Source organism: Fringilla coelebs (assembly GCF_963513975.1).
Source record: "Fringilla coelebs genome assembly, chromosome: 6".
Classification (NCBI taxonomy): domain Eukaryota; kingdom Metazoa; phylum Chordata; class Aves; order Passeriformes; family Fringillidae; genus Fringilla; species Fringilla coelebs.
The window spans coordinates 34065709-34091375 of NC_140034.1; the positions used below are offsets into that span (position 1 = coordinate 34065709).

The 25667-nt window shown below is 48.6% G+C and overlaps 1 protein-coding gene across 1 annotated transcript; it reads right to left on the bottom strand.

Moving 5' to 3' along the window:
* Nucleotides 1-18685: 18685 nt before the first annotated feature.
* CCDC177 (coiled-coil domain containing 177) lies at nucleotides 18686-24221 on the bottom strand. Its single transcript, XM_084207324.1, has 2 exons — nucleotides 24095-24221; nucleotides 18686-23453 (listed from the first exon to the last, which is right to left on the bottom strand). Exon 2 carries the CDS (start codon nucleotides 23443-23445, stop codon nucleotides 21547-21549), a length of 1899 nt encoding a protein of 632 aa, XP_084063450.1. The 5' UTR covers nucleotides 23446-23453; nucleotides 24095-24221; the 3' UTR covers nucleotides 18686-21546.
* Between the last annotated feature and the right edge of the window lie 1446 nt (nucleotides 24222-25667).

The following is a 25667-nucleotide window of genomic DNA, read 5'->3' on the forward strand; positions in this document are numbered from 1 at the left end:
AGAGAAGAGCTTATAGGTAATTCAATGACATCGATACAAGCTGGAGGGAGGGTTCTGTTGTGTCAACAGAACGTTCCAGGGCCACTTTTGCACTTTTTTTGCACTTGCACATCTAGCTGTGTCAGAACAGGGGAATAGCTGCTAGGGAAGGTGTTAGCTATTGGCTATCTATACCTCAGTGTGAAGAGGCCTTTGACTCAGCTTTGCTGGCTTGCTCAACACCTCTGTGAGGTGAGGTGGAGGGCAGGAGGGTGAGGACTGTCCAGCAACAAAACCCACTGCCACTTCAGGCAAGCTGTAAGGGCTGTGGAAGCAGAGTACAGGAGAGGAGTCACTTTGTTGTGGAGCCCCTTGCAGCCTCCCCCACCTATTTTAAGCAAGCAGTTGGCTAATAATTACCCATGCTGTAGAAACAGCACTGCCTGGTGCTTACAGACCACAGGATAAGCATGCTCAGAGTGATGCCCTGTTTTCTCCTGCATATTAATTGGGAAATTAAGAAATGGATAATACAGAGGGGAATGAAGTAAGCAGCAGAAGTACAGTTAGGGTGTGGTAAAGTTCAGACTTACTTTATCTTTCATGTCATTAGGACCTCTGGGTATTATGTATGTCCACAGTGACACACAGGTAATTGCTTGCTACTGTCCCATTCAGACTGTGACAGTGTCCACTCACAGCCTCTGGCTGCTGGCCACCTACATAATTCCCTACCAATTTAGTGTTGTTCCTAGGGAGAAGTCAAGGATGAGACTGAGAAGCAAGCCTTGTCTTACCAGCCAGAGGAGAGTGGTTAATGCTGGGTGGAGGAACATCCTGTAACAGTGTGATGCTCCTGGATGGAATCACTCTAGTGTGAGCAGAGGAAAAGCTTTGAAAGCACAGCTGTACTTCCCATTTCAGTCAGTTACTGACTAGTATCCTTCTGCCAGGCATTGGGAGGTTTCATCCAATCAGAGGATCCAGCTCTGAAGGAGGATGTTTTTGTGATAATAGGTGATATGGTAGGAGAAGATTGTTTCCATCCTTCCTTAGCATACCTGATCCTTCTGTGGTTTATCCACTTGTGTTTATATGCTAGAAAGCCACAAATGAATTCTTGCTCCTACAAGCCTAAAGGGCTATGATCAAGAAGCAATACAGAAATGTTTTTTTTCCTTTATGCTGCTCCCAAATCCTCTCTGGCTATTTTCCAGTTACAAGGTCTATATTAGGTGATGCTGGAAGGGACAAAATAAAGGATAGCTAGGGAACGCATCTGTTATTCAGGCTGTTAGGAAAATCACCCTGTGGCCTGTGAATACAGCATTTTTTGTTCTATTACCATCAAAGCCACAATCTCTGACTCTTCAGAAGTATTGTATGCAGGAGGTAGCCACATCAGGTCTTCCTTTACTGTGCATATTGACAGCAATAATAAAAGTTATGCTGACACTAGAATGAATTCTTGTGTGTTCTTGATACACTGTCACCAAAATGATGTTAAATTGTTTCTGCAGGAGTTCAAACAAATCATTGTGACACTCTCATTTACTGCCAGTGCAGTTCCTCTGCTTCACTGAGTCGTTGTGTTACGTGCTGAACATCACCTCTCAGAAGGATTGGCTGTATGTAAAAAGCTTTCACCCTTGCTACCCACTTTTAAATTGTGTATAAAGTTAAAGCAGAATGTATCACATCTAAAGTAGAAAGCTTCCACTTGCTTACCTGAAGTCAGTGAACAACTCTGTGTGTAACCAGCAAGATGTGCCCTGAGCCACCCGTGAGGAGGTGCTTTCCATCAGTCATTCCCTGCTGCACAGGAATCTACTACCCTGTAATCTCCCTGGCAGAGCCAGCACAGAGCGTGTGTGTCCACCACAGCATCGAAATGAAGTGACTATCTCCTTTCAAAGGATGCAGAAATTACTGATTTCAATGTGTATTTTTAACGCGATGCAGTAACAGGAAGATGGCTTAGGAAGCTCGCCTCTGTTCAAATAACCTCCACTAGTAACCCCAGGTTGCTTTCTTCTGCTGGGAAAACAGGGAAGGGGGTAATGACTTCCTCCAATGAGAAGAGTTCTCTAACTTGTTCTCTTGTGTCTGAGGATAGAAGAAAACACAGGATGGTTTGCATCTCTAAGATTTCACTTCAGGAGTTGCAGAACGCCTAGACTGTCTCTGAAAAGCCTGTGGCCATTCTTCACCACCTCCACCTTCTGGGTAACACCTGGGAACTTCTTTTCTCTCTGAAGACGCTCCCTGTTGTTCCCATCAGAGACGCTGCCAAAGGTGAAGCCTGCTGATTTCCTCTGCATTATCTTGGCTACTTTTCACAGTGTGAAGGATGGATCCTGTTAAAGGTTCAATTAACTGATTTAAGGGTTAATGTCATCCTCCCTGTAAGATGTATTGGCTGTTTCAGTCTCTAGTGAAGAAGAGTGGTTCTTGTTGGAGTGCCCACTGCCCCAAGGCTTTGCTCTTGCACAGAAGTTAATTTCAGAGAAAGAAAGGCAGCCCTAGCCCTGTTGCCCCCAGTCTGTGCTGCTTCTAAAGCAGAGAAAGTGGATAAGAAATAGAAATTGCCCTTGGGGTCAGAAGTGGATAATGAAGGATAAATGGTTGCTGGTGCATGTTGTGCATTGCTGTGCATGGCACACAAGTGACATAAGCTGGTAGTAGTTTTTAGTGACAAAGTATGGCACTTTTTTTAGCTCCAGATAGTAGGCAGGCTTTCTGCTTAGGACTTAGTGTAATATTAGTGTATCTCTATAGAAATAAGATGATAGATTTTCATAGGAATAATCTGTTTTGAATCTTTTCAATGCAGTCACTTTTTGTGGTTGTTAGAGGGACAGAAGCTGGCTCCTGTTATATCCAGTAAGGATATGTTTGCTCCCAAAAAAGTGGCCCATGCTCTGAAAGTCTTGCGCAAGGCAGGGGCTTGCCTGGATACTCAGTGCTCCTTGGTGCTGGTGTGCCTGTGAAGGATGCACTAATTCTGGCATCTTCTTCCTCATGCACAAGGACAACTCTGCAGTTTTTCACCTAGTCTGTGTACAATTTTTTACCCACCTAGTCCAAGCATGGATTTGAATGGGTGAAATGACCAAGCAAGAGGAATTGTTGTAGTGAGTCACCTGAGAGCTGAGTCTGAGGCCTGTCAAGGTGACAGTCACCATGAGTTCAGCCACTATGTGAGGTTTGTTGAACAAACCAGTGCAGTGCATTTCTATGTACTGAGATAACACCCCCTTTTCTATATTAAGTAACACTTACTTCTTACTGCAGGCTTATCTCCACAGCAAGAATGCAGAAAGATCCAACTGAGTACTCAGGTCTGTGAGTCCTTCCTGCTCTTTGCAGGATACACTGTAGTGCCTGAACCAACATACAGATTTTGGGGATTTTTCAGTGTTGGCAGATCTGGGACTTCAAAGGAAGAAAAATTATTAAGGACATTTTGTGGGGGTAACAAAGACACCTTTTGCTAACTCAGAGGTGTTGCAATAAATAACTCAGCAGGGTCATGTGCTTTTATTTTGCTGTATCCTGAAAAGTGCAAACCTTGCATTGCTTAAATTACTAAGTGAACTCTGCTTACCCTTGAGTTCTTCTTGACTGCACCCCTGCCTCAGACCTCTCTGAGGAAACCACCCAAGAGCGGCAGGATATGTCCTCTCTAGAGCTGCTCTTCTCATTGGTTTCTTCATCATTAATTTTGGGGTGGGAGAGAGCTCCCTGTTCCTCCACACATCAGTGGCTGTCCACAGAAGGTACAGCCCCTGCCTCTCCAACATGAGGAAAACAGGTTCGTTTTTTTGTTGTGGGGTTTTTTATCTAAGTTCTGCAAATCAGGAATTAATATTTTTGACATCTTCATGTTAGTAAGGGGGTTTGGAAACAAGCTGTTTGTGGTGGGTGTGAGCATACTGACTCCCAGCGATGGAATTAGGCCCTGTTCCATTGAGGTTCTGACTCTCAGCCTTGATGGAGTAAGGCTGGAGGCTTGTGTCAGTCAGTGCTGAAAGTACAGCCATGACCAGAGCGATAGCATGTTTGGCAGAAGTCTGTCCTTGGGACAGCGCACAGAGCATTCAAGGTCCCTGGGTGGCAGAGGTGGGCTGTGCTTTTAGGTGCACTAATCTTACCAGCAATAAAAATGACATAGCAAGAAGATGAGAATGCTGTGGCTTTTGTAGCAAAGTAGAGGAGCAGGCTTTTAACACAAAGACTGCCAGAGATTGATTGGATTGTAACTTGCTTGGGAGTAGCCACCTTTTTAATTTCTCCTTTCCTTTCCTGATTGTGCCAAAGGCACACCACGGGAGCTTGTTGGAGGCTCCAAGAGGAAGGAGACTAAAAGGTAGGAGTGCAGGAGGTGTGACTAAAAGCTGGAGCGCTGCCGACAGTCACTGTGCTTCAAAAACAAAGTGTGTGCTTTGGCAAGCACATTTCAATAACCTGAAGACAGCTGTTCAATTTCCCTGTAAGCAAAAAGCTTAGTGAATGCAACCAAGGAGTCCAGCCCCAGGTGCTCAGAGAAGAGGAGTCTGCAGCCAGGGCCCTTTTCCCCTCTCCCCAGTTAGCATGAGGCATGCCCTGTGATGCAGGAATAAGGTCCCTGTGATTCGGGGATACACTTACGGTTATGCTTTGTGGGTGTTTGTGGGTACACTTTGTTTACACAGAGGCTGCTCAGGGGAGCTGAAAAGGTGCTGGAAAGGTTTTGGGTAACTAATTATGTATTGGAAGATATTGGAAATTCCTGTAACTCTAGAGGGATTTGGATGTTCAGAAACTCCTCAGGCCTGGAGGAGCAGCCCTCCAGATCCCTCTCTGATCAAGTGTGTGGTACTTCAGAGAGATGCTGCAACCCATGAAGGGATGTGGGAATGGCAGTGAAGGCTGCTTCTCCTTCTGCTTCTTCCTCTTCTCCTAAATTTCTCTCCTCCCTCACACAAATACAGATCAAGTGTGGTTTAATGTAGAACTTATTTTAGATTAAGAGAAAGAATGTGCAGGCAGAGCTATATTTCCTGCCTGTGTAGGGGGAATGTGGGCTCCAAAATGAGGACAGAAAATTCTCAGCCATTCAAAAGCATTACAGATGGGTAAAATAATTGTGCTTATCACATATATCAAGCTTGGATAAGAGGGGGTAGTGGGATACGCTGTATTTGAAGCTTGAAGCCTTGCAGTAAGGCAAAATGAATTTGTTTGGTGAAGGAAATGTTTTAGTCTCTTGCCCTGGCTGATGCTGAAGGAGCTAGAAGAGAATGTGCACACTTAGTCCACTTCAGCATGTGGATGGCTCCTGGTGCTGGCATGGAATTAGTTTTGATGGCTGCTAGCTACACAGAAAATCCTTCCAGCTGTGACCAGCTGCTGCTGAGTTGCAGCCTTGCCCAGAAACAGTGGTGGTGGTTGTGGATCCAGGGAACACCCTCAGACCTGGATGCCCCAAAGGATGGGCATGACACCTCTCCTGACACACTCACAGCATCTCCACATCATAGGAGCCTTTGGCTTCCCCTTGCAAGTGGGCATGAGCTCAGCCTGCAGCTCTGCTGCCACCCAGGAGCAGAGAGCCCCATGCCCACAGCCTGAGCTGCTCCTGCCATCCTGCTCCTGCCTGTTGGATTGCAGCACGCTGAGGCAGACCTTGCACCAAGATTTCAGCAGCAGAATGGAAGGAAGCAGTTTAGTGAGCCAGCCTTAGAAAAGGCTGCTGGGAGCAGGGGTGGGAGCTATTCCCTGCCTGAAGGGAGAAGAGCATCTCCTGATCCTGGCCCCCATAGTGCTCTGCTGTGAGCTCCTGGTTCAGCTCCTAAGTGCAGCCTGGCTGTCAGAGGAGATGTGTGGGGGCTCTGCTTCATTCCCAGACCAGGGAACCAGAGAAGGGCAAGAAAGAACTTTTGCTTTCCAGGTGAATGGGAAAGAAGGAACAGTCCTACCAGGGAAGCAAAAAATGAATAGCTGTTGTGGGTAGAACTCTGCAAAGAAGTGAAGTGTCCTGAAGACAGGAGGGAACAGACCTGAAAAATGCTTCTGGGCCTTGGTTCTGGTGCACTGCCCACAGCCAGAGTTTCTATCCTGTCTATGCTTGAAGAGGATCACAGAGCTAGCAAACATGGTGAGTATACACCCTGCCCTGTCTATCCAGCACTCCCTAGCTTTGAACAGGATTGCAAGCTGGCTGTTCCTCACCTTCCCCTCCAGGCTGCTCCCTCAGTTTTCTGTTTATTCTTTGCTTAAATGGGGCTGTCTCCCCAGGGTGGAAATTAGCCTCACCCTGGCAGGGTTTGCAGCACTCAGGAACAATGGGAGGACAGTTCTGCCAGGGTGGGGATGGGGGGGCTGCTCTCTTTGGAGTGCAAAGGAGGTGAGACACGCCCTCATAGCTGCTCATGCTTTTTTCATAACACTGGCTTCCTGTCTAGAAATATTATTCATCCTGATCCAAAGTCCTTCCGACTTGAGCATTTCATGTAGAAAATGCACAACGATGGACAGTGAACACCCCGGGCTCTTAAGCAGGCACCTTCCCTCCCTGCTTCACGGGCCACATGTGGGTACAGAGCTGGGCAGGGTGGTGCTGGGTGTCCCCTCACCTGGGACATGCAGAGTGAGCCATTTTGGAGTCTTTGAGCCAGGTCCTGTTCCAGTGTGTTTCACAGGGGCAGGCAGAGGGATTGGTATCCCCTCCACTGGACCTTCACTCAGAGGAGTTTGTCATCTATTCAAAGAAATATTTCATAATCAGGGTTAAAAAAAAAATTATTATTTTCCCTGAAAATAATTTATCCAAAAGTAATTCCTGGTTTTTCCTCAGAGGCAGAGAGCAGACCAGAAAGTTTTCCCTTCAGATGCATCTTGATGCTCTTTGTACCTGAGGGTGGCTGTGTCTCTGCTGTAGCTGCACTGCCAGACCCACAGAGAAGTCCATGTGTGGGCAAGAAGCCCTGGCAAGGACAGCAGCCTCTTAATCCTGCATTAGAGACACGTCTGTGCCTCCACTCTGCAGCTGCCAGGTCAGCTATGGTTTCAGCTTTTCCAAGTCTTTCAGCAACCTGCTAAAGACAGGCAGCTGAACACCTTCCCAGCTGCCCTGCATGAGGGTCAGTGGGGGCAGCTCTCTGAGATCAGGGCTGGGCACACAGCTCCCCTGCTGGGGAAGGGGGCAGGCAGCCTGTCCCAGAGCAGGGGCTGGGGCATGAGGCTCGGGGATAATGTGGTTTCTGAAGCTAAGCACATAGAAAGCCTGACGTGCCCTTTTCCTTGCTGCTGCTTTTCCCTGGAAAAGCAGTCTCAAATCACAAGGGCTATAAAACTAGTGCACTTCCTAGCTCTAGCATCATGTAAATAAGTCAGGTCAGACAGCTGGTGTGCCAGAAATTTCCTCAACATTTTCCTATCTGCATGATTTAACAGACTGCAGCTATATCCTAAGAGCCATGGAAGGAATCTCTCTTGTATTCACCAGGGATGTTTTAAGTATCTCTGAATGTCACTGAAAAAACCCAAGAAACTCTTTTCTTGGAGGAGTTGGCATGTGTGTCCCTGGCAATGGGTTCATGGGGAAAATGGAGGGATGAAGCTGCTGACTTCTTGTAGCTGCAGTGCAGTAAGGGAGAAGTGGTGTTATAAAGAGAGACTTCCTGGTTTAAGGCTCTGAATTAATTTGAATTGTTTTGCAGAATAATGGGTTTGCCCTTACTACTGCTGTAATGGGATAGCCAGAGAATCAGAGACTGTGGCTGCCTTTGCAGCAGGAGACATCAATTATGGAAGAAGGAGGCTGTGCTGTATAAGGTCAGAAGACAGTAGGACAAACAGGAGTATATTCAGCCTTTTCTCTGCCTGTCTGTGTGATGTTTGCCATGGCAGGGTGTGAGTTCCCAAGGTAACGTGAAATGAATCCTGTCTCCTTTCTAAGGAGAAATGGGTGAGTGTCTGCCATCCCCACAGCCCTGATAGCACAGCCTGCCATGTTCTGAATGCTAGCTGCAGTAGTAAAGCCATGCCTTCAGCTCACTTTCTGGAGGCTGTGTGTGGAGAAATGTGAATTGTACAGAAGTGGTATGTGGGTACTCATCTTTAGACAGACAGCTGTGCCAAGGACAAATCAGATTTTACTTTATGGAATCTCCTTTCTCCTTAATCTTCAGAGATTTATTGAAAACAGCCTCTAATCTCTTCTGTTTGCCACAGACAAGTACGTTTTACCTACTTACCAGAGGGTGAAATTAGTGCTGTTCTTAATCTATGGCAAAAAAGGCTTGGCAGCAGGATCTGTGGCATGTCATCACTGGCATACACTGGGGATTTCTCCAGCTGCATTAACTGCTGCCTGGACCAACACATTCCTACACACAGCCAGCACAGATCCTCCAGGAGGCATTCAGGAGCAGCAGCTGGCTGGGGAACACATGGGCTAGTGGGCTTGGCTGTACACTGAGAGCTGGAGGCAGAGGAGCTCCCAAGGGAAACCTGGCAAACCCAGCTGGCAGTGCCTGAGCAAGGGGAAGGACAGGAACCTGGGTGCTTGGTGGGAGGGAGCCCATCTCACACAGCAGGCAGGATCTGGTACCACTAATGGGGAGAAAAAAGAAAGCAGTTGCTGTCCCAGGCCCTTAGACTTACTACTGGAAAGGCTATATTTGATTACATTTTCCAAGAACTATTTGTATCTAAACATATATGGACCATTTTTGGAGGAAGATTAATTGTTATGCAGACTAGGTGCTGTAACCTTTGGAGGCTGAAGGTTGGTGAATCCTCTGGAAGAGATGGTCCTGTTTTTGGTAGCCATGCTGTCATCTGGAGCACAGTAGAAATGTAGAGAAGTCATGATTAAAGTCTGCTTGTAGGGAGGAGGTAAAACTTAATGAAATTGAGAAACTAGTAAGTAGAGGTGCCAGGCTGGAGCTCCATGGGAGGAGAAAGCAGCTCATGCCATTCCCCAGCTGAGCTGGTGAACCTGTGCAGCCATTTCCCTTTCTGGGGAGCACCTTGTAGCTTGGTCAGAACAAGCTCTGGGTTGCATACCCAGCTGCATTTCACAGCCACATCCCTGTGGAGAGAAGCACACACAAGACAGCTAAGAGCAGTGCTTGATTTCCAGGTGGTTTCCTTTTCTCTCACATGCTCTAGAAGAGAAATGTGGTTTTTCTGAAGGGGTTGTGCAGTTTTCTGCTATGGACAAAGTGATATTGAGGCTTGGATTGTGCTTTCTACAAATCCTGGGGCTGCAGGGACAGTGGCCATGGGAGAGACACTGAGGAAAGGGCCCCTGGCAGACTGTAAGGTAGATGGCTCTCAGTGCATGTCCCCCTGTCTCTGCTCTTGAGAGTCTCTTAATGGAAGGAGATTTTTGTTTTCCTAATTAAGAACAATATAGAAAATGCTTAACGTCAATTTCCCCAAAGGCACGGAGAAATGCAGGTGGGAAAGTGAGGGGAGCCAAGGAGCAGCAGTTGAGTGGAAAATCTAAAGCTTTATTAGTGCTCTGCTTTCCACAGAGTGCTGTGGGGTGTTGTCTCCTTTGCCTGAGATAAGAGATAGGGAAAAAGGACCTTTATTTTCAGCTAGCTCATCCAGTTCCCTTGCATGGCAGGCAGGTTATTTACTCTGCCTGCCCGTCCTGCTGTGTCTCTGCTGTGCCTTAGCTGTTAGGTTGGAGGTGGATGTATGGAAAGGGCTTTGATACCTGTGCCCTGTTCCAGGAGGATGAACAGCATGCACACAACCCCAGTGAGCTCTCTGGAGGATCCACCAAGCTTAATAGAGACAGACATTTCAGAGACCCTTCATGTTCTGAGCTAAAGTAACAAAAAACATTTTTATTTTTGATTTATAGCTGAAGAACAGTGAAATTTGCTAAGATGTGTTAACCTTCTGCTTTAAGGTGGGAGCTGCCTCTCCCACATTCCACACCAGTGCTGCAGGAAGCATCTCCCAGTGGGAAGATGGAGAAGAGCAGTGCCCCTGGCCGCAGTGTGGCCGTTGCTGTTCACAGGTAAGGCACACAGACTTGGCAGGGTGTGAATGTTTCACAGACAAATGGTAACAACCAGGGCCTTTAGGGAGCAGCTGGACTGCAAAAGGCAAGATGTACTGAGGGAGGTGAGAAGATGTCATTTGACCACTTAGCTGTTTTTGAAAGGCACAACCAGCATCTTCAGGATCTAGACTCTTGTAGAGATGAGGATTCCTCCTCTGGAGTTCCTGTCATGTATGTGACCATGAGGATGTCATCTGGAGAGCTGCAAGCTATTTGTATTACTCAGCTTTGGGTAGAGAGCCTCATCCTCTCAGCCTGTTTCTGTAATCTCAGTTTACACCTTTCCCTTCTATGAAAAGACACTGCTCTTATCCTGCCTGGCTGTGTGCAGAGGGTGCTGAGGCACTCACAGCCATGCTGTGGGAGCTGATGCCCTGTGCTAGTGCCCAGTAAGAACCTCACCTTGTAGCTCTCTGTGTCAGGAGTTTTCCTTGCTCTCTTATGGTGGCAGCAGACTTGGGCTCTCTATATTTAAGTCTCCAGTGAAGAACTTTACCCCCATAGGTGTGAGTTTCTCTCTCACAGCCCACTGCTGTGCAGTGAGCTGTGGGGCTGGCAGGCCCTGCAGCTCTGCCCTAACAGGCTAGCTTACATGAGAATAGGACTTCCCACCTTCTGCTGAAACTGATGTGTAGAATCTGTGTCCTCTAAAACTGTATTTCTCTATATTTATATGTTTCCCCCAAGGTCACTTCTCTTTTGGCCCAGTCTTAGTGCTCAGTTAGCTCTTCAGTCTCTTTAGTACACAGCGCCAAAAACATCTAACCATCACAATCTCTTGCTCTCAGAGGGCCAGGTTCGGAATGAGGGGTGTTTAAGAGAGGGGCATGTATGTACCCAAAAGTGAATACCATTTTTGCTGTGTTTCTCTTCCCCTGACACCAAGAGACATTTTGGGGCAGGTGAGAAGAATCATGCTGCACTTCACAGCATCTTAGCAGCACTACTTCCTCAGAAACAGCAATAAAACTGTGACCTGTGGGCTGGCAATGACAGCTCAGCTCCTCATTTTGTTCCAAGCCCTGGCTGAGTTATCTGTCCGGAAGATAATTCCTTGACCTTGTGGTCAGGGGATGAGTGCTTTGCTTAGTGATTAAGCCACTGCAGTAGATAACATGCTGTGTTTAATCCCTTTGGTAGCTGGTCCTGGAGGGGGGCAGGAGGGGCTGCAAAAATACAGTGGCTTGCAATAGGTCTGGAAACCTCAGAAATGGTGGCAACAATGCAGAAACTGTGGCTGTATGTGCCCATCCTCCTAAGTTAATTTGGTGGCAGGCTGAAAAACAACCAGCCTATCTAGGGCACTATTTTGTCAAGTGATAGAGCCATATGGTGCAAAAACCCCACAGTCGTCTGAGGGCTTAGGCATGTCAGAAATCAGGGAGTCCCTCTGCGTACTGATCCTGTCTGCTAGCTGGCACATATAAAAAGAAGGTTTATAATTATTTTCCACTGCTGATGGGGGAAGGGATTCCTGAATAAACAACTAATCCTGCTGATTTGAACTGGTAAAGAATGAGATAGAACCTTTCCTGCTGTTTCAAAGCTGTGGCTGGGATATGGCTGTGAAGCATGCAGCTGGCATGCTGGAATGTCCTACAAGCCTGCCTTATTCCAAGCAAGTGCAGCAAAAGCATGAGAGCATGGGTGCATGACCAGGTTTCATGTTGTACAAACTGAGGGCTGAAGCCCACTCTTCCAGTGGTACTTAGGGTTCTGCCTGCAAGTGAAATCAGGGAGAGCTTTGACTGACAGGGTCTCACCTAGGAGGTTTCATCCCCACAGCCAGACTTCTGTCCCCGTTTTTTTGCTGTAATTCTGTTTCTAACCCCTGCCAGAGAAGGAGAAGATGGAGACATGAGCCCACATCCAGCTTGCCAGCAGTGAGGCACTATCATTCTTGAGGGAAGACCCTTGGGTTTTTTGAGCAAACCTCTCTTCCCAGGCTGTCACTGCATAGTTAAGGATTATGATTCCCCTTTAATCTGGCTTTTCCCTTTCACGAGGTCCCTGCTCTCTTTGGAAACAGCCCCAGCCTCAGATTACCTCTGGCTGTGGTGCCTCCTCTCTTGGGCACAGGAATGTGCTAGCTGTCACCATGTGCTTGCCCTTGGGCAATTGACCTCAGCAGGCAGGAACCAATCCCGGGTCTGGTGGCTGAATCGAAATGGTTGATTACAAATAAAGGCAGGTCTGGATTGGTCTTTGCAAAACACTGGCAGCCAGCAATCCAGTTCCCTAATGAGAACAGGACTATGGGCATGCTATGGGTCTCTGGCAGTTTGATATTAAATTTGGTCTTTGAGGAAGAAAAAAACCAAACTACTTAAAAAGAAAAAGAAAAGAAAACAAACAAACAAACAAACAACCCCCCCCCCCAAATTAAAAAAACCCAAACAACAAAACTCCAAAAAACCCCCAAAACAAACAAAAAAACCCAACAAACCAAAAACCTAAACAAACAAACCCCCCCAAAAAAACAACCAAAAACCAACCAACACCCTCCCCCCAACCCCTCTGAAAAAAAAAAAAAAGAAAGAGCAGAATTAAAGCAATCTTTAGTAGAAAAGTGGTTTTTTATCCTGTGGTCTTGAGATACATAGCTGTTCTTAGCTCATCCTCTTGATCCTAGCACTGACACACAATCTTTTTTCTGCCAGCCCAGATTCAAATACTAAAAGAGGTGCTCCTCATCATCTTCTGCTTCACAGGAGAACCCTGGGCATTCTTGGCTGCTGCCCTAGAGCCCAAAGGGAGGTGGTTTAGCTCAGGCTCCTTCCTAACATTGTGGGGTGCTGCCTGACAGATGCCTGGAGCAGCACCCAAGCCGGCCTGGGGTAGAGGAAGCCACTGGGCTAGGGGGCTCCAGAAGGAATTTCTCTGCTGCTGTAATGGAGGAGCCTTCACCAGGAAGGAGACCTAAAAAATTCACAATTCCTTGTGACTTTCAGGTAGAGTCCCAGTCTTATTTTCATTATTTTATACATTTGTTTAAGTCCTGTATGTGCTTATGCCAGGCTTTTCTTTTCCTTCCTTACTCCCACCATTCATTCAGGACATGTTTCTTTGCTGTGGCATGAGAGCCATCATAGCTGGAGATGCCTAGAACAGTTTTCCTACAATTTTCCACTCTGGCCAACCCTAACCCTTGTTGGGAAACATCATTCCTTTCTCACCTGAGGTCCTAAGTACTTTCCACCATTCTGCATTCCCCAAAGGCACCTAAAATGTGTGAAGCTGCTTGGCCATGTACATCTGTTGCATTAGATATATAAACCACATCTCCTATGATTTTAGGGATATTTAAATAACTAATTGTGTTATTTCTTTCTTCTTCAGACATTTTTTAAATTTCCTCTGGGGAGTAATTTTGTGCCTCCAATTTCCCCATGGAAAAACTGATGCTAGACTTATTTTCTATCCATCTGAGACATGGACTCCCTGGCCATCCTTGCCTGCTTGCAGGATGCCTCCCCGTAGCTGAGGACACTGCAGAGCGTTGCCATGGAGAGGACTCAGACAGCATCACTGGGTCAGCAGGTTCTGTACAGGGAGTTTATACAGCCCTGACATTAGGATGGATGGGAAGGGCCCTGTGGGTTCCAGGAGACTGCAGAAATTCTCCTGGTAGCTTACAGCAAGTTTTCTGTGCATTTGGGGACTTGCAGGCTGCAACTGAATCACGTGGCAGCTACGTTATGGTACAGTGGCTTTGCAGGGAGGGATCTGCAGTTTCCCAGAGACAGCAGGAGCTGCAAGAAATCTCTGGAGTAGCACAGTGCAGTCTGATCAGAGACACTTAGAGAGGACAGCAGCTCTGGGTGTGACCATCATTGCGTTCAGGAATCTCTACTTCTACAATTGTTTTGATGGAACCATAAGTAAAATGCATTCAAATACCTGATTCTGCAAACAGATTTTGCAACTTTTTAAAAAATTGTAGAAATCACAGAAATCTTCTGTTACAATAGAGTGCTTTCTGCCTGGAAAACATTAGGACTCACAGCATCCAAGAGATATAAGTTGGAGTGACAGCTACCATGAAAAGGGGTATGGAGTATATCTAAAGCTAACCTAAGATGTCAGGTGTTCTAGTGTTGCATAAAGCCCTGAAGCTCTCAGCTTGCCTACCTGCCTACCATTTTCTGAGAGCAGGCAGGTCAGCTCTGGTTCACTGAAACAATCCTCCCTGGTTTTACTTCCTCCTGAGCAGCAGGAGGTGAAACTGATAACAGAAAAAGCAACATCATGATGTATAGCTGTCACAACATACCTAAAATCCCTGTCGTGACAGGTCATGCAGACCTTTATGAGCTAGGTACGAATTCACTGGTAGAATCCAGGTCATAAGGAGAAGCTGGTGATAGGAGGGATGTATCTTAGGATGCCAGCCTGCCCCAGAACACCTGTGTATGATGTGATGCTGACTACAGAAAGGAAAGCTTCCCTCTCAGGCAAGAAGGGACACTGCTCCCCATGCCAAGCATTGGTCTAAGTGGGGAGGGCAACAGCTAAGCACTTCCACTGGGGCCGTTAATAATGGGCTTGCCCCATTCATGGTACTGTCTGGGAAAACAATGTAGGGGAAGTAGATTAGCAGTGGTGTTTGATAATTAAAAATAAAACAGTAGCATCCCTTTGCTGTGCCACAACACCCCAGTTCTTCTGTAGGTTTTCAATCCGCACCCAAAGCCCAGGTTCAGACAGTTCTTGTAGTTGCTTGTGCCCAGACCTGCCCCAGTTCAAGGAAGAACAGGGCAATTAGTTTTCTTGAAGCCTCTGCAGACATGTGGAGACTTGGCTGCACCCTATGGTCAGCCCCCCAGCTACCTAGCTGCAGGCAACGGGAGCAGGAGCCTCAGGATCAAATTAGGACACAAGGAAATCTTGGCAGCTTCAGGTGGAAGCTGAAAATGGTGCAGAGGCTCCTAGACTGTGTGGATGAGGGCTGCTGAAATTCCCTGATGAGAACAAAGTACCACTCTTCCATCAGGGTTCATGTCAGATGTGGATTGAGTCCACTCAGGATGGCTGTGTAGGGTCCCTAGTGAAAATGGTGCCTATTCATGGATCTCACATTTTCCTTGAAATCTGAAGAAATAGCTGTTGCTGGGAGGTAAACATGAAGCCTGTCTTGTCAGCACATACAGGAGACAGGTGTATAAGTAGCAAAGCTTGTGAACAGAGTGGTCCCCTCCTAGGGTCTAAGAAATTGCACACAACATGGCACTTAACAAGCCCTCACCTGCTGGGATAACATGGCTTTTTTCAGGAGGGAAAGAAAAATGGCTTTCAGCTTTACCTACACATCTGTGTTTTGTGCTCCCTTCCTCATTTATTTTCCTGCCTCTTATAAATCATTAAATAATTGTCAAAAATAGCACAGCTTACTTTGGAGGTGATTAAAAAAAGAGATTAAATTATCACATCACCCTCCTATAAACCAAAACATTCCCAGTAGTGCCCAACAGACAAAGAGCCAAATCTCTTACTCCCAACTGTTTAACTTATTGTCTGGCAAGGTACTTCTGTGCCAGCTGCTCTTCCTCTCAGCTGCACTGAGCTGCTTAAGCAGACACTGCTTTGTAAACACCCAGGAACACAGCGTCCAGCACCAGGGTATTGACAAATTTGTCACCCAGTCTAAAAATATCAGCTCATATGTGACCCTCCCATCCCATTGCCTGGGTACTGCTCAGGCAGGAGGAAATTTCCACTGAGCTCTTGAAAGCAAAAGCTCTGCCAAGCCACTGTGATTTACATAAATAATGAAAAGTTTAATATATCTAGACTGTATTCACTCCTGGAATAACTCTGCTGGCCCTAGAGAGGTAACTAATGGGATGAACTGGGCCCTGTAAGTTTAATGTGCTGAAAGAAAGTGTTATTGTATGCTGTCACATAGAGATCTAAGTGATTCTAGCTAGCCAGGGTGGTATAAGGATACTCAGTCCATGTTTACTCATTCATTTAACATTTCCATCTGTAGCTCCTGCCCATTTCTGCTAATGCACCTTCCTCTCACCCTGCCCCTGGCCTGGGCTCCCAGCACAGCCTTATATAATGTTCAGACCCTCCTCCCCCCATCCCCCCCCCCAGGGGTTGGAGACAATGCCCAGAAGTGGCGGCTGGTGGTTTAAAACATTTATCCTCCATGAAGCACCAGCTGCAGATCAGGAGTCAGGGGAGCTGCCACAGCAGGGACACAGGGATATCCCTCCACTGCAACCAGGAGAGGTCAATTAGAGGACTGCATGGGGATTAGGGAGGACATGAGTGAGAGCTCCAGCGAGATCAGGGAGGCCAGCATGGCCCCGGGCAAATCACATCAGTTCTTTCTGCTTCACTTTGCTTGTACTTAGGCTGGGGGCAATAACTAGTTTACCTCACAGCCAGGTCCTGAGATAAGATGCAGGGAACTGTGTAAAGTGCATAAGAACAAAACAGCACTGGCAGTTTGGTTTTGTAATTCAGGATGATTCTTACTGCCAGAGTGGTTTTGTAATGCAGAGGATTCCATGCTGAATGGCAGGGATGTAGGAGACGAGTGCAAACTTATGAGAGAAAGAACTTGGGTCCTTTCAGGCTAGAATCTTACAATAACAAGGTAAAGTTTCACAGGAAAGATGCATGCTCAAAGAATGGGCTAAGGACAAAGAAGTCAGACTAGAAAGAAATTTTTTTCATGTCCTAGTGTTAAGAGGCATGTGGGATGTGGGGCATATTCCATTATGAAGACTCTGAAGATTGGCCTGCCCAGAGTGCTGGATGGTCTCCATGAGCGGAGACTCTCTTTCCAGGTATCTTGGGTTGGAAGAGTTTTGCATTTTTTTTCCTTGTTCCCAGTGTTTTCTGTTCAAACCATCACCTATCTCACCAAAAAGGAGGGCAGAGCTGCTGCCTGCCTAGAAGCCTGAAGCATTATGATTTTCTTACCGTACCTCTGTACTAGCTCTTCAGAGTGGGTGCTACTTGCTTGCCAAGGACTTGTGGGGCTGCACTCCCCCAGTCAGTTGTATTAGAGCTCTATCAGCTCCCACCACAACGTTCCTGTACTGCACTGCAAAGCAGGTGTCTCAGGGCTGACTTCCACAAGGACTGGGCTAAGGCAGTGTCTTCCTCTTCTTTACCTATGACAGCCTTCTTTTACAACTATGCAGGCTAAATCCAATTCTAACAAACTACATTCCCTTGGAGCTTGACTCAGCAAAACGTTAAGAGCTTACATTGGATTGCTTTGAAGGGAGCCTGTGTGATCTGAGAACAGATCACAGAGCACCTCTGCTCTCCTGGATGTAGTGGCTGCTCTACTAAACAGCACAGTCTCAGGTCCACAGAGCAGAACTATGTGTGAAGACAACAGTTACCATCTGTAATGTGCTGCATCTAACTAGCTTTGTATCTCACCCTTACATCTCCCTGCATCTTCGTTAAAACAAAACCCCAACAAGACCAAAAAAAGCCCAAGCAAAAACAACCCATGTTTGAAATGACATTTCAACTACTACATTTTTGTCTTTATCTGCAGAAGAACACCCACAGCTGAAAGCAAGTCTTTCTTTGATGCAACAACTGCGGCAATGAGAAGCCATCCTCAGGTAGGCTATAATAAGCCAGGCTATGTACTGCAAATTCTGTTTCCCACACCTCCCTGTCCAGCTTTGGCTTAATAAAGACATGTAGATGTCTTTAACTAAGTCCCCTATCAAACCTGTGAGCACTACATATTCAGCATTTGTTTAGCAAACAGAATTCCCCTGACATCAGGAGAAATTTTAGCAAAGAATAAGTCTGCAGCTCCTTAGCATCCTAAGAGGAAAATAGATAACCAAGGCAAGAAATCTAATCCTCATATCCCTCTTATGCATGTGGAGAAAGAACTTCATATAAACTGGCTTACAATTTACCTTGCAAAATACTAACCAGTGGTGGTGCAGCTGCTCTTCCTAATAGCTTTTAGACATATGTGCCAAATTCAACTTTGACAGAGAGAATGAGTTTTAGTGATGAGTTTTGTGTGAAGAGGAAGCACACAGGTGAGATTGTTGGCACTCTCTCTGGCACTGAAGTGCTCCAGTTTCAGCCTAGATGCCATTAAAGACTAGACAATCCACATAAACAAGAATTTCTGAACATGCAAAATGTGTTCCATTGTCTTCCAAAATTCCTCCAGAGGTGAGCCAAAAGAAACTGCCCCTTAATCAGTGCTTCTCCTCCATGTTGATTGATTTTTTAGTTCTCCCTAACCTGAAGCTCAATTGCAAAAGTACCAAATAAGCCCCATCTAAAAAGGCCATACCTTTTACAGGTACCCAGGGTTTAACTTTTGTTCCCACAGAAATCCAGCAGTAGAATTCCTTCTCAAACAAACAGAAACATTAAGCAGACCCAAGAAATACCTCTCTTGCCTCCATCCAAACTGCTGACTTAAATTCTCCATGCTGCAATTTTAAACTCATAAAATTCACTGAATTTCATGGACTTAGGATTTAAACCACTACAGAAATAAAAAATATCCATACACAAATCAGTGTCTTTTGAAAAAAAATATTTTTTCTCAGTTTGCACATTCAAAACTTGAGCTGTACAGTGCACAGTAGAATACTAGTTTGCCAATCCAATTACCTTCATGTAGGTTTGTGTTGATTAGTTCAGCTGTAGCCCCAAGGTGTCAAACTCAGTCAGCAGCAAGAGATGGACCCCAGGTGTAATTACAGTCAGTGGCCAAGACATGTCTCCTGGGCTGGAATGTTCTCTGTCTGGAAATGCCCTTGTCAGAGGGAGGTTTGGACAGTCTTCAGGTAGATTGCAGTAGAGCTTTAGGGAAAACATGCTCCTCCAGTCAGAGGCTGCCTGCTCATTCACCCATCACCATTTGCCTTCTTTCCGCTGTTTCCCATCTCTCCCCCTTTTCCCTCTGCTAAATTAACCAAGCAGTGAATTTCACCCCCAGTGCAAGGACACAGGAAGCAAACCCCTTCATATACAAGCTGGCAGGCTTTCTCTCCAGCCCCAAAGGCTACAAATCAGATGAAACATTGGCTATGCTGGAGTCACTGCAGGTTTTATCCCAACTCTAGTGCTGCCAGGGAGCAAGGGCAGTTCTGCAGTGGCTGGATTTGAGCCACTGACCATCTTTTTTCTGGGTCTTTGAAGTACGAGGGCACACATAAATCACTGAGGCATGGACAACACGTGGAGAAGTCTGTGTTTTCTCAAGGACCTTGTCCAGTGTTAGAATAGGATTTCCTTTACTGTTCTAATTGCTGCTTTGAGGATGAGGGTGAGGGGACAAGCTCCCTGCTGGAAATACTAACACAGCTGTCCTTTCCACAGTTACCAGATTTGGGTGTTAATGCTTTTCACCGAGGGATGTTTCACTTTAATAACCACTCAAATAAATAAATAAATAAATAAATAAATAAATAAATACATACATAAATAAATATTACTTTGTACTTTATAAGCAACATTTGTCCAAAGTCTTTGAAGTGCTTTGCCAATCAGAGTCTTACTATTTCCTGTGAGTCCCAAGAGCCCAACTCCGCTTCCGTTTATATCAATAGGAGCAGGTCCAGCCTCTGAGGACTTGCCTGGCATTACACAGTGAGCCAATGACTGACAGAGCAAACATTGTTCAGGTGCCCTAATTCCTACTTTCATACTGCCTGCCCTTAACACCACCAATCATACTTGGATTCAAAGATCAAGTCTTATAAAAATAAAAAAAATACCTATGTCTTAATTTTCAACACTGTGTAATGTCTGTAACCTTGCAGGGCAGCAGTGTATTTGGTCTATTGTTAGTGTTCATTTAACAACTCCTTTAAAGCCTTCTAGGAGGGCTCTGACCTGCTGTTACCTCCAGAGAAATTCTGGTAAGCAATCTATGTACGCTAGACTGCATGTCTGTGCCATATGTCAACCCTCTCCTGGTTGTCTCTTCTACTATGTTGTACGTCGGAGACATCCGCAAGGAAACGAGATGCTGTCTCTTCCTGGTGCTTCTTCTCCGTGCTCCAGGTCTGACTGCTATCACCAGAGCAACCCAATACGGCATCACGGATGGTGGAATAGAGAGCTGATGCTGCCCGGAGCCAGAAAAAAGCCAAACCAAAGTGCCTGCTTTGGATGTGTGCTTACAACTCCAACTCAGCAAAGAGTAAATGTGGAAGCCTGGAGCAGAACGCTGTTGTACTCCAATGCTGTACACAGGGCACAGGTAGGTTTTTCACATTTCTGGTGTATTTAATTGCAGAAGGACTCAGTTCCCCCTAAATAGTATTGAGTTAACTTTTTTATAAAAGACATGATCCTCAGAGAATCTGTAATGTACCTTATTTTGTGCATCTACTCTTTCTTGTGCTCTATATAAGAATACAACTCTTAGCACCAGTGGCAGAGAAATGCTGCCCTGCTCAGTAGACACTGATAAGAGCTGGGCAAACGTGTCATTGTATGCAGCTCATGAGAATTATAAGGTTGGAACTCTGGAGAACATCAGGTCCAACCTCCCACTCAAGATAGGGCATATTAGATAAGGTGGCTGAGGGTCTTCTTGACTTTTGAGAATTCCTGAGGGTGGTGATTTCCATTTACAAGTGACATCTGTGTTTCCCCAAAAGTCCAGATTCCACAGGTTAATTCATTTTTGTATCTTAATGAACAAGTGGCTTGAGTGGGTGCTTGTCAGTTTGTGGACTGTCCACAAATTTCTCTCCTTTTCTCCCTCCTTCAAAAGAAAAGAAAGAATTCTACAGAGGTTTGTAAGAGAAACTTGGAAAGGAGAAGGAGAGCTGCAGATACCTTGGGAGGGGTAACAGCAAAAAAGAAATTGTGTTTGTGAGCACTTTCAGACAGGTTCTGCCCAGCTCTGACCATGATGTCTACTTACATGGCCTTGATCTGTGCTTTCCCTAGCTTGGTACTGGCAGCAGCCAAGGGGTACCCAGGGTATATGGCATTCTGTACTCCAGCCGTCCTCACCTTCAGCATGGGATTGCAGCAGCTTTGAAAATGCAGTCCCATAACTTAAACCAAACTGCCCGTCACTCCAGGCAGAATCAGCTGGGGTGGTTTTGGTTCTTACTCAGCAGGCTCTAGTAGTCAGCAACCTCTGTTTGCATTTCCCACTGGAGAGTGAAGCTGTAGTCGTCTCTGGTGTAAACAATTGATCAGTAACTCAGAGACTTCAAGCAGATTTTGCAGCCCTCTCTGAAAAAAATGCATGTGCTTCTGGAGTGGAGGACAGAAAAACTTGCTTCTTCTCTGTAAAGATGACTGAGGTCAGTCTTTATACCACACCTAGAATGAAAAATGTATTTTAAACAGTATGTGAAATAGCTGCCTCATTTTTGTGCGGTACCCTGCTCCCCCAAAATAGAAATTAGGGTGGATGTTGGTTTTTGTTGTTTGTAAAATGCTCATGCTGAGGAGCTTTCTGTCACATTACAATGGACAACCAGTGGTGCATCCTCACTCATCCATGACAACATCTTTCATTTCTTACTAAGTTGAGCATGCAGTTCTGCTTCGAAGGCCATCTTGTCAAAGGTGCGCATGTTCGTCTCCTCCCGCACCTTTTCCCGGACATGGAAGGATGCTCGAGCAACAGACCTGGCATTTTCTAAGACAGTCTTCTTCTCCTTGAAGATCTGCTCACTTCTCTCCAGCTTCCTCTCTATAGAGAGGAGAATTTCCCTGCGCCGTAAGTCCTCATACTGTTCCACCTTTTGCTTGTTCATCTTCTGCACTTTTTCCTTTTCCAGACGGCTCAAGACCACTTTGCGGGCTTTTTCTTGGACAGCCTCTTCAGCCACCTGGGCAGCATGCTGGAGCTTTCTCTCTGTCTCTCTAGCCAGTGCTTCCAAGTGCTCCTTCTGCTCTCTTTCCTTCTTCTCTGCTGCCAGTTTAGCTCTCTGGATCTGCATGTCCTCACGCCTGGCCTTCTCCCTCAGCTCCTGGTTCCTCTTCTCCACAAGCTGCTCATAGTTCTCCTGAGCCTTTGTCAAACTCATCTTCAGAGATGCCTTCAGCATTTCCTTCTCTTCAGCCTCCTGCTTGGCCAGTTCCTTAAGCAAGGCCTCATGCTTCAGCTTCTCTGCTTGGTTGAACAGTCTCTTTTCCTTCTGCAGCTGCACCTCCTTTTTCAGCCTCTTCTGTGCAGCTGTGGACAGCTTCTCCTGCAGGAGCTGCTCCTCTCGCTCCTGGTGCTCCTTCTTGACCTCTTCCTTTGCCTTCAGGTTGAGCTCTTGATGGAGCTTTTTCTGCTTGTCCTCCTTGATGGCCCTCTCCAGCCTCTCCCTCCGCAGCCGCTCCTGCTTCTCCGCTTGCTCCCGCCACCTCTCCTCACATACCAGGAGCTGCTTCTGCTTCATCAGGGCAGCTTCCTCCTGCTCCTGGTTCAGTCTCCCTCGCCGCTTCTCCACCTGGCTCTCCCACATCCGCTGACCCTGCAGGAGGGCCCTTTGCTTCTCCTTCTCCTCCTGCTCCTTCCGCTGCTCAGCGAGGCGCCGCTGACTGTCCCACTGCAGGTGAGCCGCCTGCCGCTGCTCCCGCAGGAGGTTGGCCTCCTGGTGCTTGGCGATCATCAGTGCAGCGATCTTCTTGTCTCTCTCTGGCACTTCTGAGAGACCCTTCTTCCTCTTCACCTCCCTGACGATCCTCTCGACTCTCTGGGCAGTCTGTGGGGAGTGGCTGAGGTCGCCCAGGCTGAAGCTGCGCCCCAGCAGAGTCCCATTGGCGGCGGCTAACCCCCGACCCCGGCCGCATACCTTGCCCCCGCGCTCCCGCAGGCTCTCCCCGCTGTAGGACGACGAAGCGCCCGACTCAGAGGAGGTCTTGCCCCAGCTACCCTCGCGACGCTTCTGCAAGGAGTCCAGGGAGTGGCTCTTGCCCTTGGCACCCCTCGATGCCCTGGCCTTCCCCCCGCCAGGGGTCCGGGGCCCGCCGGCAGCTGCGGCCGCAGCCCGGGAGGAGACGCGGGCGGCGGGCGAAGGCGGCAGGCTGCCGAGGGGCCCGAGGATCCGCCTCTTCTCCTCCCGGATAATCCTCTCCCGCTCCTCCCGGCACTGCTGCAGCTTGCGGCGGCGCTCCCGCTCGTAGGCCTCGTAGAGGCCGGCGGCCACCCGCATGGAGCGCCCGGGCGCCTCTCTCAGCAGGTCCCCCAGCGCCCGCGGCAGCAGCTCCACGGGCCGCACGGCGCAGCGGGCGCAGGCCTCCAGCGACCGCGGGCTGGTCAGCACGTACCGGCTGCCCTCCGCCGCCGCGCAGTCGAAGTTGTACAGGTCCAGGTGCAGCAGCGGCGACTGCTCTCCAGGACGGGCCGGCTCTCCCCCCGCCGCCCCCCCGGGCGCCGGGCAGGGCTGCGGGGGAGGCTCGGCCGGCGGCTCCACCATGGCTCGGCCTGCGGGGCAGAGAGCGGCGGCGGGTGAGCGGGCGGGCAGCGGGCGCACAGACCCCTTTGTGTCCCCGGGACAGCGGCGAGGAGCGGCTGGGAGGGGGCGGCGAGGTGTGCACCGGGGGCGCGGAGGGGCTGGGCTGCGTTTGTGCGGGAAGGGGGCAGATTGCGGCAGGTGTTGGGCGCGGAGGGGCAGTGTCCGGGGGCGGGAGTGCCCGGGGCGGGGAGCCGTGTTTGGGCGGTCGGGCACAGGGGCGTGGTGCGGGAGTCTTCGGGACGCGCGGGTTGCGCCTGTGGTGTGCGCGGGGGCGTTCGGGGTGACGGGGGTGTGCGGGGTGACGCGGGGGCGTTCAGGGTCCTCCGGCAGGTTCGGGCGGTGGGCGCAGACTCGTTCGGCAAGGAACGGGGGTGCTGCGGGGGCGCGCCTGTGTCTGGGCCGGGAGGGCAGTCTCGGCTGAGGGTAGTCGGGCTATGAACGAGGATGCTGTAGGTGCGCTGGGCTCGGCGAAGTGGCGGACGTGAATGGGTGAACGGAGAAAGGGGTGCCCGGGGGTATCAGGCAGGGCTGGCAGCGGGACCGAGACCTATTCCCGGGCCGCGGCGCAAGACGGAGCCCCCGGCCCGCCCCGCTCCCCCGCGGCACTCACCGGGCGGGCGCGGCCGCAGCCCCGCTCTTTGTCTCGGTGCCGGCGGCCTCGGGGATCAGGCGGGCGGCGGCGGCTCCTCCATGGCACCCCGGGCCCCGCACGGCGCCCCCACCTGCGGGGCGGCGGCGGCGGGCAGGCTGCGGCCGCCGGCAGGCTGCGGCGCCCCGCGCTGCCCGCTGCAGCCCCGCGCCGGGGGCGGGCGGAGGCAGGCGCGGGGGGAGCCCGCCCCGCAGCCCCGCCGAGGCGCCGGGCCGGGGGCAGCGCCGCGGCCGGGCGGGGACCCGCCCCCGCCTCCCCGCCGCGAGGGGCCGGGCGCGGCGCTGCTGCGGCGAGCGCGGCGCGGGGCTCGATCGGGTGGCGGGTAAGCGCCCGGCCCGCCAGGGAGAGTGTACTTCCCTGCAGGCATCCCCACTCCTTGTGTGCGCATCCCTTAATCCGTGCGTCCTGCCCTGCACCTGCCCCTCCGAGCTCGCTTCTTTCCCTGCAGACCATCCTAAATGAGCGGCACTTTCACGGTCGTGCCCCCTGTTTTGCGCTGTACCTGCGCACAAACAAGCCCATCTGTATTTACCGTTAATATAGACAAGGATAAAAAGGGCGAAAGAAGGAACAGAAGATGCTAACCCAGTTTTGCAGATGGCAAACTGAGCCCCAGGGAGATGAAGATGCCTGCCTTGGGCTGCCTAGGGAATTCACGCCAGAGCTGGAAAGGAATGGCAAAGCTCTCAGATTTCAGTTCAAAGCAGTTTCCAACCATGAAACCTTATTCCCTTTTGTGCTAGTGTAAGCTATTGCTTGATGCAAAGATGTGTCAGGCAATACAGTGTACCTTTTTGAGTACCCACTTTGAATGTGGTGCTTGCAGTTACTTTGAAATATCCCTGGTTTCTACAGGAATCCTGGGCTCAACAACGTCAGTGAGTTGAGAAATGCTTTGCTCTGGAAATACCATTCAGCCAAAAGAGGATCACTGCTGCTTGTGGAGCTGTAGAGCATCTGTGCCACTTAGTGGAGCAACTCTTGATTTTTTCAGGCAGAGGACAGGAGTAGTAAATGCCCCATTAGTCACTGTCTTATGAAGTCAATGTTTTTCAGCAATTTCTCATTTAACTTCTACAGGTATGCCTTAATATGCTTTGCTTTAATAAGGAAGGATATGGTACTCACCAAACAACTTTCCAGGATGGCCCAGAACAAGGATACGGAGCAAAAGAAGGACCCAAAAAGGCTTGGGAGTTCTTAGCAGAAAGCTAATGAGCTGAAGGTTGGTTGTCATTTCATATTGTACAGGCAAAGACTGTGCTGATGAATGCACAGGGTAGTGATGCATCCACAGCAAGTGAGCAAACTCCACCAATAAGCCATATTGACTAATCTCATCTCATTCATTCATCATCATGATAGTCTGCAGGGGACAGTTATAAAGCTTGGCTATTAGTCATGTGAAAAATCCTCAGGCCAGTGAACAGCTCTGCCATATGAAGAGCCCAGCCTTCTGGCTGATGGGGCTAACCATTAATACTTGCTGTAGCTCCTCCAAGCTTTTGGCATGTTGCTATTTCAGCCTTCACCA